The sequence below is a fragment of the Fusarium mangiferae genome (assembly GCF_900044065.1).
Source record: "Fusarium mangiferae strain MRC7560 genome assembly, contig: FMAN_scaffold003, whole genome shotgun sequence".
NCBI lineage: Eukaryota > Fungi > Ascomycota > Sordariomycetes > Hypocreales > Nectriaceae > Fusarium > Fusarium mangiferae.
In genome coordinates, this window is record NW_024573923.1 from 793072 (window position 1) to 808583 (window position 15512).

Sequence of the window (15512 nt, forward strand, 5' to 3'; positions counted from 1 at the left end):
TGGCCTGAGCGGCCCAACTTAAAGTACAACCTACCTACTAACCTTACCCACCATGAGACGGGGACCTAGGTAGCTGAGCTACTAATATCCATTACTGAGGGACTATCTACATAAGGTAGCTTTCCCCAACTCAAAACACCACTTCTCATTCTTCATCTGCCTCAATTTTTCCTCGCCTAAGTCCATCTTCTCTAAAACATCATTTCACATTAATACTCACATCATGGCTCGCAAGTTCTTCGTCGGCGGCAACTTCAAGATGTAAGTTTCTACCCCACCATAGCAAGCTGCTTCGCTCTGCTCTTCAGGTCGATCGATTTTCTTGCTGCCCCTCCCCCTCCATGAAGCAAAAAGGCCGCAGATATTTCTTGGAGTCGCTCAGAAGCTTACCTTGATTCTCTATAGGAACGGCTCCAAGTCGTCTATCAAGGAGATTGTCGATAACCTCAACAACGCTGATCTCGACAAGAACGCTGGTACGTCACTCTTCTGTTCCCCTGCCCCGCGCATCATCCCGGTTGCTCAACAGAACCCCTTCACTCCTTTTGCCGGGGCGACATCAACTAACATGCTCGCAGAGGTTGTTGTCTCTCCTCCTGCCATCTACCTCCCTCTCGTCCGTGAGACCCTCCGCAAGGACATCGAGGTCGCCGCCCAGAACGTCTTCAACAAGCCCAACGGTGCCTTCACCGGCGAGATCTCCGTCTCCCAGCTCAAGGATAGCGACATCAACTGGGTCATCCTCGGTCACTCTGAGCGTCGTGAGATCCTCGGCGAGTCTGACGAGACCATCTCCTCCAAGACCAAGTACGCCACTGAGAACGGCCTCAAGGTCATCTGGTGCTGCGGCGAGACCCTCGAGACCCGTGAGGCTGGCAAGACCATCGACTTCGTCTCTAAGCAGCTCGAGTCCCTCAAGTCCCAGATCTCCGACTGGTCCAACATTGTCATTGCCTACGAGCCCATCTGGGCTATCGGCACCGGCAAGGTTGCTACCACTGAGCAGGCTCAGGAGGTCCACAAGGCTATCCGTGACCTCCTCCGTGGTATCAGCGACAAGGTTGCTGACGAGACCCGAATCCTCTACGGCGGCAGTGTCAACGAGAAGAACTGCGGCGAGCTCTCCAAGCAGCCCGATATTGACGGTTTCCTTGTTGGCGGTGCTTCTCTCAAGCCTGCTTGTAAGTCGTCCTCATATGCTTTTAATGGCACGTGCTAACTGATACTTCTAGTCGTCGACATCATCAACGCTACCAAGCAGTAAATGCATGACTTCAAAAGTAAAAAGTCTTGTTCCCCTGAGGTCTTTGACACCTTGACATAGGAACAGATAGATAGATGACGAATGAAACAAAAATGATTATACCCATGAATAATCGGCTATGATTCTATTATAAGAGAAAGACTTTCCTCAAGTGAATCTGGAACTTTGAACTATCACAAGAAACGGGGGAGAACCTTGCTAGAGCATAGACGTTCAGCCAGCGGTGAAGATGAGAAGCAGTTGTCATTCATGCCCCTCACATCATGGAGATCTTGCTCTAAATCGTACAAATTTCCTCGCAACCCAATGCCACAAGCAGGCCCAATATTGTTTACAAAACACACAAATGTACAGAAAACCCAATTTTAGAAGCCAGCTCTTAAACAACCATTCCCTTGCCGTGGTATGGGGACCAGACGCCACGCACACTTGGTTGAGCGCTGTTGACGGCTTTGTTGTAACGTTTCAGCTTCTCTCCGCTAGCATCACGCAATAACTCGGCCTTCTGAAGGATTTCGTATGGTGATAGGTTTCGTACGCAGATAGGCTTAGTTCGACCGTTGATGTAGTGACCGACAACGACGGGGTGCTTTCCGGGTCGAGGGGAGATGGAGAATTCGACTTGAGGGTTGGCGGCGGCGAACTTGGGGAGAAGAGACTTGATGAAGCCACTATTATCAGGTAAGGCAATGCTGAGAAGATTGGGAGTGTTTTTTTTTACATACTTCATACCCTTGGAGCTACCGGCCCAGTCACAGTAGTAGAAGTCCAACTTCTTGCACTGGAGGATAAATGCGCCGAGGCCATTCTGCAGAGGTCAGCACTTATAGCTCCAAGACATCTTCACATTGAACATACCTGGCCCTTTGCTATTTGTCTTATCGCCTTAACAGTCATTTTTGTGTGGCCGTATCAAGTACCAAAATGATCCGATAACAGCCAGAAAGAATTGACGTGCTGAGAGGCTATCACCAGAAAATCAGCTCTCAGCGGAGTGTGCCCCATTTCGGTTTAGTTTGGGTCGGCAGAACATCGGCTGGCAGAACGCCTCAGCGGCTGCAAGGCATCCCTCGAGTCCAAAGGAGGCTCAAGGATTAATTTCCCCCACGAACAAACGCGCGACAACTTCAATTAAATTCCGCCCATTCTCGGCTCTCCTGTCTGTCCTTTATCGCTGACGCTCGCCTATTCATTCTCGGCTAATAACTTCATCTGTCGCTCCTTTCACCCTGTTGGACTTGAGATAGTGCCATGACCGACAAGCTCCCTCCCAACCTGCTCGCGCTCTTCGCGGCGCGACCACCTCTGCGATTCCTCGAGCCGCCCGATCATGCGCCTCAACACCGCACGACAGCCCCCATCACCGGTGTCGCACAGTTTCTCCCGGAACTCCAGAAGTACAAGGAAACTGATGTTTACAACCCCACTGAGAGTTGGTTGCAAGCCCGCGATCGCAAGAAGCGAGAGAAGAAGGAGAAGCTGGAGACGCTCCTCAGAGAAGCGCCCGATCATCGTCAGGAGGACCATAAATTCCACTACAAAACAAATGCTAACGTGACTAACAGATAAGCCAAACGAGGACCCCAACGTTCGTGGCGATGCGTTCAAGACTTTGATGGTCGCGCGTCTCAGTTACGATGCTGATGAGAGGGATCTCGAGAAAGAATTTGGTCGCTACGGCCCCATCGAGCGTGTATGCAATCGTCATTAAAATATCGCACAGCCAGAGACTGACACCACCACAGATTCGTATCGTTGCCGATACTCACGCTCACGAGAAGCCAAACAAGAAGAAGAAGCCTCATCGAGGTTATGCTTTTGTCGTATTCGAACGAGAGAAAGATATGCGAGGTAAATATGAACCCTTCCCCTTCTGACTAGCCATTTGTATTCTTCCCTGGATGTATCTTTTGAGTTGTGGCCCTCAAGCTTGCCCTTCTCACGGATTATATGCGAGACACCAAAGGGCCCTCAAGCTTGCCCGTCTCTGCTTCTTCCTTTTCTTTTGTCAAATCCGTCAGCACACAAGGTACTATTTAGGGTAAGATTGACTGACACCTGCGCCATTCGGCGCAATTATGAGCAGCGGCCTTAGATGCCTGTGATGGTATGCGCATCAAAGATCGACGTATCAAGGTAGACGTCGAACGCGGCAGAACTGTCAAGGGCTGGAAACCTCGCCGACTTGGTGGTGGCCTCGGAGGGCGAGGCTACACTAGAGCTGTGGCTGCTCGTCCCATGGGTCCCGGTGGTTTTGGCGGCGGTGGCGGTTTCCGTGGTGGCTTCAAGGGTTTCGACGGAGGACGCGGCCGCGGTGGTTTTAGAGGAGGATTCGGCGGTCGTGGAGGAGGATTCCGAAGCGGCGACCGAGGCGGCGACAGGGGCGGTGATCGAGGCGGCTACGGCGCACCTAGTGATGCCCCGTCCGGCCCTGGATTCGACCGCAGAAACGGCGGCGGTGGCTATGGTGACCGGGACCGTGGCGACCGAAGGGGTGGAGACCGAGGCCCCGGTGGGTATGATTCTCGTAGCGGTGGTCGCTCATTTGACGACAGACACGGCGGCGGCCATCGTGACGGTGGCCGATACGGCGGAGAACGCGAGAACCGACGCACCGGAAGTAACATGGAACCCATCGGAGGCCGACGAGAAGGTGGGTATCGCGAACAACGGGACCGAGACTACGACAGACCCCGTGATGAGGATGGTGGCCGAAAGCGTGGCTATGACGGCGGCTATGAAGATCCTCGAAAGCTTCGTCGTTATTAACGGAGTAACTCTCCATGACCTTGTGTGGTGGGTTGCCGATCTTCTTTCAGTCATTAATTCAGACCCCTTTTCCACCAAAGGAAGGGTAAGCACACCATTATCGCCAAACCTCGGATCTTGAGGATTCACGATTATACGATACACCTCTGTCGGATAACGCTCGTCGGATTTCACTTTTCTGCTGTCATTATTTAACCAGCCGACATGACAGTCAACTTGGTTTGAGGCATCATCCACCGGTACATCCATATGAACTCGGGTTTACACAACGTGTCAGGTAACCTTTCTATGTATTCTATTTGCTTTTTTGGGAGTCGGGTTAAAATCTGGAGGGTTGTTCGATGGTGAATTGGCCATTTTATGCTACATAAAGGGTAAGACTCGGTGACCCACTCCGTACTGACCCTCGAGATGTTGCCTAGGCTGGCTAAGAAGGCCGACTCTGATGTATCACTTAGGAGTTTTCATGTTCAATAATATTTAAGAAAAGAAGCGAATCTTGTGAATGTTGTGAAGTACGTATTGTCATTTGGGCGGGCCTATTGGTAAAACATGATGCCCTTCCATATCCCATGGCCCTCAACGCCGAGATCCCATAAAAATTTCATGCTGGTATCAGTCATTCAAACAGAAGATGTTAAACCCAACGTCTAGCACCATTTTGTATGCCGTATCCTAGGCTCATCTAATTCTCATCCATAGCGTTGGGGTTAACCTCTGTCACCTCAGAGCTAGCGGCGTTCCAGTACCTAGATCATGTTAGTTTTTTGTTCTTGTGCTGAGTTGATACTTCAGAGAGGAGCTTTAACTTACGCTAACACCTTGACCTTGAATTCGCTCAAGCATACGTCGAAAAGCTTCAGCAATCTTGTCTGTCGTGAATCCAAAACATCACCCTCCTTGCAAACAACATACTCCTCGCCCTGACCAGCCTCATCACCGAGAACGACACGGCCCTTGACCATACGGGTAGGGACACCAAGACGTCGCAGCTCCGGCTCGATGGTGTGTTCGAGAGGAACATCGTGCTCAGCGGGAACCTCACCGGCGGTAGCATAGACGACACCGGTAGGAATAGAGAAATCGCGGGTGGCCACAGCGCCGGCGCGGGCAAAGTCGACAGGGGCGAGGTTCTCAAAGTAAGAGAGGATTTCTTCGACAGGGCGGTTGGTCAAGATCAGGCCGACAGTACCGGTCAAATAACGGCTAAGGTCCTCAATTCCAGGGGCGATTGCCTCCTCGGGTGTCTGGCCAAGAGCCTTTGCCATGAGCTTTGTCTTTCCGAAGAAGAGACTAGGGAGAATTAGCTGCGATCAAGATGCTTACACAGAGAGGCATTACCGGCAATCGGACAGCTCACGTCGGACGTCCTTGAGATGGTTGTTTCGCATATTATCGACGCTGAAGACAAAGCAGTTCTGGTACTCGGGGACAGTATCGCGGATGTTCTGGAAAAGCTTGTCCTTGTTCTCGCGCGTCTTCTTAGAGACCTGTGTGAGGTGAACAACCTTTGCGCGCTTCGACTTGGGCATTTTGGCGGTATGATTTGTTGATAAAAGGATTCAAAGGTGATTCTAAAAGGGGCGAGATCGAAGGAGGATTGAGAATCGAAAGTTTTGGTCGGTGGTTATGGTTTGAACGGGACTTGAGATCTCAATGCCTGCTACAGAAGGCGGCTGTCCACTGGATTTTTTGCTTTCTGCGATAAAAATTTCGAATGGGCGAGCTATCTTATCAGTTGACCCCGCAATTTTGCTCACCGAGGCAGGGGTCCAATCGCTCACCCAAGGTGTACTAATCCGGTAATTTCGGGCAAGATCAATACAATAGCATTAAAGTAAATCAAATCCAAGTAATGGATTCCGCTTCTTTGTTTGCCAGTTTCTTGGGTTTAACTAACTCGAAAACAGAAATTATCAAGGACCAAGATTGATCACCTTAGCCAATCCAAGATACTGGATGGGCTATGTTGAAGGGATTGTATCAACGTGATAAGATGTAGCAAAAAGCAGGGAACAGACACTGTTGCCGGTCAATGTTGTTACAGCCATCTTCTGCCAAGCACTAACTTATGACCTTGCAGTAAAGTCTCACCTGGGGTCAGCTGTTTAACTGAATATAGATGTAATGCGTGCAGCTGGGCTAAGAAAATGAAGTTTGGAAGTAGGGTGATACTGATCTCGAATCTTTCTATATTCAATCGACAGTCGTTGGTTAATATCCAGAAGCAGGTAGTGAATATTCAGAATGAGGCTATCGCCAAAAAGCAAAGTGAAGTGAATTGCCATGGAGCCGTTTAACGTCAGATACCACACCAATTATCTTCGAGTCTGCAATGCTGCAATGACAGGGTTGTATGCTAGAACGCTACATAATGGTGACATAAAGATCCCTGAAAAAACTAGCGATATAGTTGAGATATCCCGAAAAGTTTAGGTGAGTTTGATCTAACTCGGTACTGCAAGCGCTCCAGATACTTTAGTATTGAGCTAACATAAGAATTTGTTCTTTTGTATGGTCGCAAATTATAAAGGTAGCTGATGCTTGCGGTCGAGTTTCGTCGAGACTTGGCGTCTTTCGGGAAAACTATTACACACTTCCCGTGCCGAAGACAGAATCGTGAAAAAGAGGGAAAGAGAACAAGACAGATGACGCACAGACCACCTTCTAGTTGGAGCAGCCGGGAGCTCTGAAGTCGTTTTCTTACTGGAGCCACACAAACACATCACACATTGTCCAAACATCTCTTTCATCCCAATTGCAGAGCCCCGTAAACAATTCGACTCCTCCCTCTCCTAACCCTTCTCCATCTCGGTTTCTAGCTAATTGAAGCTCTACCTCTCCCCACTATCTTTTCCATTTCTCACTTTCAAGTCCCGTAACTCTCGATCTCTTCTCCGATCCCGAAGTTTGACCTCGCCACCCCTCACGTCTTTGCCTTCCAACCACGAACCCTCGACTCCATTTTGTCATCAGGCTTGCCCTATTCTGCTTGCTTGCTTGGACTCGATTCAACCCAGCTCCAGCCACATCACTTCAATCTCGACCGAACACGATCCTCGTCTTGAGCCTGAACCCCTAACATCAGGCTCTGTTTCTTCGACGTTTTCACACCCTCGTTCGACCCGTTTCCGCGACACTGAGAGCTCGCCGGTTGCGCACCCAGCCTAATTTTCGCTCCGAATTACACTCGTCATATCAAACTTCACACCACAACACACAGCCATCATGGCCTCCAACGGTAACTTCACCCAACAGGATCAGTACAAGGAACCTGCCGACCAACAACAAACAGCTCCTACTACCTCTGCTGCCGATGGCTCTGCCACCGCTGCCGCTTCTGCCACCAACAACCCATCCAAGGATGAGGTTGGCTGGTATTTCGTGGAACAATTCTACACCACCCTGAGCAAGTCGCCTGAGAAGCTTCACGTATGTTCACTCCGTTGCCAGTGCCCTTTCTTCATACTAACGACCTTGATAGCTTTTCTATGGCAAGCGCTCGCAATTCGTCTATGGTCGCGAAGCTGAGGTTGCCAAGGTCTCTGTTGGCCGACAGGTAAGTTAAGATGGAAAAGGAACACCTGGATTGGTTGCTAACAGCATAACAGGACATTCAAGAACGCATCAAGAACCTAGACTTCCACGACTGCAAGGTCAGGATAACCAATGTTGACTCCCAGGCTTCCTTTGAGAACATCGTCATCCAAGTGATTGGCGAGACTTGCAACACTAACAAAGCACCCAAGAAGTTCGTCCAGACCTTTGTCCTTGCCCAGCAACCCTCTGGCTACTTTGTCCTCAATGATATCCTGCGATATATCGATGACGAGAGCGATGATGAGTCTGCTGCTGCCTCTGAGGAGCCTGCCGAGGAGCCTGCCGCTCCCGCCACGGAGGAACCTGCTGCCGCTGCCGAGCCCGAGGCTCCTCAGTCTGTCGAGGAAACCAAGGAGGAGGCCCCTGCCCTCGATCCCGAAGTTGTTGATCAGAAGCTTGAGGAGGTTTCCACTTCTAAGGACAGTGTGACTCTCAACGGCAACAACTCCGAGGAGTCTGAGGCTAAGGACCTTGAGACCAAGCCTGAGGATCCCGCCGAGACCGCTGACGAGGCTGCTAAGGAGCTTGCCGAGGAAGACGTGAAGGAGCCCGAGAAGCCTAAGGATCCTAGCCCTACACCCGTTTCCAAGCCTGTCGCTCCTCCTCCTGCAGCTCCCGAGAAGCCTGCAGCTCCTCCTAAGCCCATGACATGGGCCAGCCGAGCTGCCGCTGCCCTTCCCAAGCCTGTTGTTCCTCTCCCCAAGACTACTACTCCTCCCGTGAACCAGAGCCGTGCTCCCGCTCCTGCTGCTGCCGCTACTTCTCAGCCCGCTGCTGCTCCTGCTGCCACCTCTGCCGCGCCCGCCACTGAGTCCGCTGGTAAGGATGCGGCTGGATGGCAGACTGCAGGCAGTGACTCTAAGCGACAGAACCGACCTCAGTCTGTTTCTGGACCTCCTGCTGATAAGGAAAGCACCACCGTATACGTTAAGTTCGTCACGGATAAGGTCCAGGATGCAGACCTCAGGAACGCTTTGACTGCTTTTGGCGAGCTGAAGAGCCTTGATATCATCCGCCAGAAGGTATGTTCAGATCCTCTACTACAAGACTGCCGTTAAAGCTAACATGGCATAGAACTGTGCATTCGTTGAATTTAAGACCCCTGAAGCCTCCAAGGCTGCGGTTGCTGCTAACCCTCACACCATTAACGGCGAGACTATCATGGTCGAGTCCCGTCGCAACAAGCCCGGTGCCAATAACGCTGGTGGCCGAGGCCCCGTTTCAGGACGTGGCCGTGGTGGTGCTGAAGGCGGACGATCCGGCGGCCAGGGCCCCCGAGGCAACTTCTCTGGTCAAAACCGTGGCCGTGGTGGTGCTCCTCGCGGCCGTGGTGGTGCCCAGTCCCATAATGCTTAAGCAACAGCGACTGGTATATATAAAGTGGCAATGACCAGACTTTCACACCAGTAGTCTGTCTTGGTTTTGCTATCCAGGCCCTGGACCGACCAGGATCCCAAATCGAAGTAATCACAACTAATCTACGTGATATACATAACCATTCAAACATCAACATGAGGGGACGACAACAGAAAACAAGCTCAGCAGATGGTCAGGGGGAGCGGTAAGGGAGCGGAGTTTGGTATTCCCTTTTGGAGGAAGGATGGAGTTGGGAATTTGGAGTCATATTTGTTCGTTTTTCAGTTTCGGTGGTTTGCGCGCTGCATCTGCATCTGATCCTCTCAGCCGGCGATTGGGTTACGGACTTCAGCGAAAACAGGGGAAAGGTCCTAGGCTGGGAGCTTTGATTTGGCATCATTACTTTCTAATGACCGTGTACATTCTTACAAAAGCGAACGGACGGGCGATAGAGGTGTCAGTACCCGGATGGGCAAGAGGACGACGACGGGTATACATACTCACGAAGCAGTGACAGTTGACGATGATGGACGAGAGTCCAGGCCTATGATGAATGAGTAGGCCTGGAGGGACCATGTTCTGTACTTTTTACTGTGCAAGTAGTAATGATCAGTAACTTTTTGGTTTCCAATGTTTGAGTCGAGCTACCAGATCAGATCAGATCAGCAAGTGAGTGCAGAATTTTCATATGAGGTTAACGTTTTCATGTCATGTCATGTGAGGCAGGTAACGTAGCATGCTGAAGATCCAGGACAGGAGGGGCATGACGGTCATGATATCCAGTATCGGTCTAGAAGGTCCCGTAGAAGCAATGTTGCTGTTGCTCGTCTTGTATATGCGATGATATCCGAAGTTAAGCTTGCAGAGCCTCGTGGATCAAACAGGTCGAACGGTTCGTCGCATAAGAAATTATTGTTAATGATGGACGTTGGTCAAGGTTCTTTTGTAACAGGGGAAAGCATTGACAAAAGGCCAAACCAGTTACTGGGGGACTTTTGAACGAGAGAGGATACCCACGCGTAATAGTTACTATGCAAAGAGGTAAGGAGAACTTGGTTTTGAATCTATCGACGGTCAAAGTTGCACGTGTTCGTGTAATAGACACCGCGATTTGATTCTATCCATTCGGTTCGTCGGAGACTATCCCGAATAGCCAGGGCGTGTCCTATTATTGTACACAAGGTCAGGTAGGGGAGCTTATTCCGGACACGCCGCACAATGACATGGGGAAACAAAAGGTTCCCCGGGTATTTTTGCGACCTTCTAAAAGCAGACCTCAGGGAGAAAAAAGAACAGTCAATATTATGTGAGGGAGAATTTCTGGCGATGGGACGATGCAAGCAAGGTCCTTGCCGAGAGATCCGGGGAGTATCGTTATTATTATCCTGGGCGATCAGTTCAGTTAATTTGCTATGGAAATATCTGAGACAGCGGCTTGAGCTGATCACATTTTTCGTTGGGATTGTTTTAGGAGTAAAGGTTGCAGCCAAGACGGGAGAGGATCATCCATGGAGTGCTTGTTCTGTAAGCCTGTAGGCTTGGTTTACGATACATGAATCACGTAAATACATACGTGTACGGATAAGTCAAAGGTTATTAACTTGTGGATGGAATGTGAGAGCCTCGACTTAAAACTCCGTCGACGGTACTTTTTAGGATCATGTTCCTTGCAAAATGAGACGAGGAAAGGATCGACGTAGAGCCTGAACTCTCGAGACTTGCTTACAGGTCCCTCGGAGGAATAATTACCGTGCGATTTGCGCGATCGTCAAGAAGCAATTCGACTGCCGGTGTCACGGACGGAATTAGCAGCAATCCAAGCCCAAGCCCAAGCCCAAGCAAGTCAAACAATCTCACTGCATGATGAATTGGTTGATTATCTTGATGATCAGACGTCACGTCACACCAAGAAAAAGGGCTTGCGTGTTCTCTCCCCCGCAACAAAACAGGCTCCTAGGCAATGCATGCAACATAGGTCGTGATAGTACTAGTTATCAATCGGCCCTGCTCCAGGTTCTTGTGCTTAATAGTGCACCCACTGGGAACCCAATGGACAGTAAGACGGGAAGTTTCTGACGGAGATGGTCCGGAAATGTTGTGCAACCCGCGCGGGCCGCTCTAAGAATTCTATTGACAATGTCTATTGGGTCCTGCGTAGAAGAAGAAGAAGAGGCGGGTTCGGTGTGGTCCGTGTATTGATTAGATTCGTTGTCTTGTGCGAGTGAGTTGACTCTTGATGTTCCTTCTTCGCATTCATCGAGTCCGAGGATGAGTCGATCAGTTCATCCATGATTCGTCCAGTCAACTCGCATGAAACATGAAAAATGATTTACCTGTAACAAGGAATGAAAATGTCACGATGGCTGACTATGAATAATAGAATAACAGGAAATACTCATATAGAATATTAGTGTGGGGCTATTTACGATTCAAAAAAGAGACGCCGAGTGGAAGGGCCTGACCCCAGACACAGAGAGGGGCCACTATCAAAGGTGCCAATGCTAGTATCAAAAGTTCCTTTGACGAGCGCAACGCTTCCAGAGCGATGAGGTAAGCTGCCCTGTGGTGGAGAAAAGGATACGTGGGCCTCAGGGAGCAAGAAAACGCCGGACCTTAAGGTAGGGTGTCACAATAAACTTAGCAGACAGTCCCCTAAGCTCAGGTTAGATTTACCTAAGCATTTTTATCGCTTAGGGTCAGGGTCCTGTGTTTTCTTTCCTCCCTAGGTAGGTACTCCAGAAACTTCCCAGGAGTCTGGTTCGCTTTTGACGGGCGAATCAGCAAGGAGATTGAATCGTTATTCATCGAAACGGTCAAGGGCACTTTTGTAACGGAACAAGGTGCCGTTTTCTATGTTGGTTGGCTCATGCTGTTGCGCCTGCAATGCGGCGTCTCGGATTGATGAAATGAGAACAGAAAATTTATTCACTGTAGAAAGGACTTTTGTGCGGGTTGACGTCCTATCAAGTAACAGGATGAATGACTTGCAGGACAGGTCTCGTGTTCAAAGGCTTTACATATTAAGCGACGACCTGAGGCTCCGGATCTTGAAGTCGAGACCCGGCCGAGATATCGATTGTGGCTTATGTACGTTGAATAGATTAGTCCGTATCGAGGCTTGAACTCTATCGGGCGCCTCCCTCGATTTACAGGTATGGCTTTTTGGATGTTGGAACGGCAATTGCCCTTATACCAAAATTGTGACGACTTGTATAGGATGATCGCCCAAAGAGGGTTGGGTGATTCTCATATCGACAAAACATATAATTCAAGGTTAAAATGCATACTCGTAGCAGAGCTTCCATTGGCAGTGGAGAGAAACTCTCTCAGGCAAGTTCTGTGCCGGTTATCCGTCACCCTTTTGTGACCTCCCCGACCGGGACTAGCGAGGCAAGGTGGGGCCGTGTGCTGCAACTTCCTCGTGCGGTTCTGTCTGTGAGTGTGGGCTTGTGAGACCCTAGTTCGCGGGACCTTTTGGCGGGAAGGTGGTCCTTTTGAACCTGCAACATGCGGCTGCCACTGACAGTCCACCACCGAGAGACAGTGCCAGGCAGGCGCAGGCACAGAACAGGTCGAGCAAGCCATGCCATGTGTCGTGCTTTCCCGGGACAGGGGGGCTTTTAACGATCAGGGTGCTCTTTCCCCGACATCTACTAGGTTCAGTTACCTTACCTAGGTAAGTACCTACAGTACAATCTCACTGCCCAGCTCCTGCGGAGTCAAATCGAGTCGACAACCAGGCCTTGGAAGGAAGAGGAGAACCCTGGACTTGGCACCACCAACGACTTCTTGCACTCTTCATCCTCGCGACATCTTCGAGGTCAACAATAGCACCTTCAGGTCAAGATACAGAGCCCTGCACCAAATCTGAAAAGGATATCCACTAGCACAGGCGAGATCGGCAGTCAGCGCGGAAATTCGGCGCATTTAGTACAGTAAACTCTGCTGCACTTTGATGCGCTCTTCAAAAGTGCGGATCGCATCACATCCGCGCATCCCACAACCCGGCCGAGACAAAAGGCCAATCAAGACTCTGTCGCATCAGATCCAAATGTGATTGTCCTGACTTGCTCGATTTAGGCGAAATCGCTGTTCTCGAAAAAATACGGTAGCGTCCACTGCAACAGCGCGCCGGCAGCCTCATCTCGCCACTCTGAGCCTGAGCCTGTGCCAGCGTCTTGGTCCACGCTCCCAATACCATTCCCACACCCTCACGTTTCTACGACTTCCGGCTGCCACTCCACTCTCTCATCTGAATCCTCCTCAAAGCTCGGTTCAACGTGGACCCTTTTGAAACGGCTGACGTCGCTTTGTTCTGGTCTGGCTGCTCCGGTTTGGTCACCGTTTCCCTGACCTTACCATCGATCCTAGTCACCCCGAGCAAAAGAGCCGCCGCATTTCCATTCCTCTTCCATACCCCATCGAAGCTGGACGGAGGCACGCCTGGTTTGGGCCCTACCGGCATCCCGTTGAACCCCGTCTTCCAGCTCGACTCACACCCCCTTCGATCCACGATTCTCTCCTCAAACTTACGAACCCCTGCGTGCGACCTTCTTCCACGACAGATGCTTCTCTTCGTGGATCCATGCTGACTGTTCTGATCCTCTCACCTACGACTTCCGTTGGCTCGCTCCAGTTTCTTCTACCAAACCTCTCCACACAACCTCAGAGCGGGTCGGAATGATCAACCTCCTCAGTGTACCGTCCTCTATGGAGACTCCTATGGCCAATGCTCGTTGAGGTTCACGCCCCCAGACGACAGAGTCACCCTGTGAGCCTTTTCCGTTCCGTATCGGCCGGTCGTGGGGCCCTCTCCGACTTCATATAAGTCCCATCTCCCTCCAATGGACCTACGCAGGGCCACGGCCGAGGACGATGTATCATCCACGACCGCTCCTACGTCGCCGCCCCTCAGGCGGCGTGTATCGATGGAGGAGGACCTCTACTACCAGCGTGTCATGACAAGTCCGCGCCGACCCTCCCAGCCGCCTCCGTACCAGCCAGAGCGAGATCCGCCGCCGACAACGTCGAATGTCTCCCATGCTGGGGATCGTTTGGAGAAGGGGAAGGAGCTCACGACTGGCGGGGGCGGCGAAACTCAGCTTCATCCAGATACAGGAAAAGAAAACCTTCCCGACTATAAGAACTCAATATTACTGGAGGGTGTATTTGACAAGAAACACGAAATCGAAAACTTGATAAAGAGGGCCGAGGATCGCCAATGGTATCCCGTTCACGTCTGTTTGAATGGAACAGCGCTTAGCATATATGGAACCAAGAAAGCATGGAGTTGGGGTAGAACACGCAGTGACGGGCCATCGGTCGACCCAGATAACCCTCCATGGGTGAAGAGGGGCAAGCTTGAGAAGACATATAGCCTCTTGTATGCGGATGTCGGTATTGCCGCTGACTATACGAAGTAAGCTACCAAAAGCCAAGGCGTAGGATTTGTTATTGACAAGATACAGGAGGCGATATACCATCCGTATTCGAGCCGAGACAGACCAATTTCTCCTATGCTGTATCGAGCTGAGTACATTCAACAAATGGCTCGAAGGTCTGTTTGCAGCTATCGATATTGCTCTGCCTCTGGAAGACCGAGATTTCCCGCGTGATATGTCTATTCCCCGAATACAACGAATTCGTTGGTTCCATGGCCAAACGCCAACGGCTACAGCTATTGACTTGTCAGAACTGGGCATTGAAGGAGGGTCTGAAGAAGTCTCTGCGACAACAAATGAGGCTCGTCCATCAGCGCCACCTTTACGATTAGCTCCAGAATCTCAAACCAGGCTAGAACCTGAAATTGAGGTTGAAGGGGATGAAGAAGAAGTGGTTGAACCCCCTCCGCGAATTGACCTTGCCCGTCGTCTCAGCACAACGTCATACAACAACATGGGCATTGACCCTGTCGATGGAAAATGGATACCAGAACATCAGTGGTCGAGTGCTCATGACTTGCTGTATGCCAAGCTCTGTTACAGCAACTTGCTCTTTAGAAGTCCCCGCAAAACACCATACATCATCAGCAAGGGCAAGAAGTTCTATGTTGATTGGACGACAGGCCGAATGGTCAGGGTCCTCCCGCCTGCCTACGGTGAGATCGACTACTTTGGGGCTTGGCAAACGGTTCATACCGAAAACAGACTTATCTGAGTTCTTGGCCAAACAGACACACCCTCCTACCACCACCATATCATCTATTTCATCTATCTCATCATTACTACATACACATACTCACTGGAGTCGACACCTATTCTCTTACGACAGACACCACCGCGACCAGTCATATTCTCTTCAAGATGACACACACTTGACCCTATCATGGGTTGGTTCATTCTACGACACATGCAACTAGATCACCTCATATTATGTCACATACGGAGCTAGATATTCTTCTCCTCATCTCTTACTTTCTTCGCAGTACATATTTTCTCTGCATATCTGGCGCATGGAAGGCTGCGGGTGCATCAGCCGATGATGACAGGGGCTTACGATCATGGAACGGAGTTTGCATCTCATT

General features: G+C 50.5%; 6 protein-coding genes across 6 annotated transcripts; 4 read left to right on the plus strand and 2 right to left on the minus strand.

The window, feature by feature from the left end:
* Nucleotides 1-223: 223 nt before the first annotated feature.
* On the plus strand, nt 224-1264 carry FMAN_04836 (putative TPI1-triose-phosphate isomerase; the record flags this gene model as incomplete). Its single annotated transcript, XM_041828411.1, has 4 exons — nt 224-261; nt 406-476; nt 579-1181; nt 1233-1264. 4 exons carry the CDS (start codon nt 224-226, stop codon nt 1262-1264), a joined length of 744 nt encoding a protein of 247 aa, XP_041679276.1.
* Nucleotides 1265-1643: 379 nt separating this feature from the next.
* On the minus strand, nt 1644-2161 carry FMAN_04835 (putative mitochondrial ribosomal protein, large subunit; the record flags this gene model as incomplete). Its single annotated transcript, XM_041828412.1, has 3 exons — nt 1644-1935; nt 1990-2072; nt 2123-2161. The coding sequence occupies 3 exons, from the start codon at nt 2159-2161 to the stop codon at nt 1644-1646; spliced, it is 414 nt and encodes a 137-aa protein (XP_041679277.1).
* A 354-nt stretch (nt 2162-2515) lies between these two features.
* Nucleotides 2516-4033, plus strand: FMAN_04834 (uncharacterized protein; the record flags this gene model as incomplete). Its single annotated transcript, XM_041828413.1, has 4 exons — nt 2516-2777; nt 2830-2957; nt 3010-3115; nt 3360-4033. 4 exons carry the CDS (start codon nt 2516-2518, stop codon nt 4031-4033), a joined length of 1170 nt encoding a protein of 389 aa, XP_041679278.1.
* Nucleotides 4034-4718: 685 nt separating this feature from the next.
* Nucleotides 4719-5565, minus strand: FMAN_04833 (putative MRT4-mRNA turnover 4; the record flags this gene model as incomplete). Its single annotated transcript, XM_041828414.1, has 3 exons — nt 4719-4782; nt 4847-5326; nt 5375-5565. The coding sequence occupies 3 exons, from the start codon at nt 5563-5565 to the stop codon at nt 4719-4721; spliced, it is 735 nt and encodes a 244-aa protein (XP_041679279.1).
* Nucleotides 5566-7261: 1696 nt separating this feature from the next.
* FMAN_04832 (uncharacterized protein) lies at nt 7262-8989 on the plus strand (the record flags this gene model as incomplete). Its single annotated transcript, XM_041828415.1, has 5 exons — nt 7262-7274; nt 7329-7465; nt 7518-7592; nt 7645-8655; nt 8708-8989. 5 exons carry the CDS (start codon nt 7262-7264, stop codon nt 8987-8989), a joined length of 1518 nt encoding a protein of 505 aa, XP_041679280.1.
* Nucleotides 8990-13833: 4844 nt separating this feature from the next.
* Nucleotides 13834-15145, plus strand: FMAN_04831 (uncharacterized protein; the record flags this gene model as incomplete). The annotated part of the gene is made up of 2 exons (XM_041828416.1): nt 13834-14408; nt 14458-15145. 2 exons carry the CDS (start codon nt 13834-13836, stop codon nt 15143-15145), a joined length of 1263 nt encoding a protein of 420 aa, XP_041679281.1.
* Nucleotides 15146-15512: the final 367 nt, after the last annotated feature.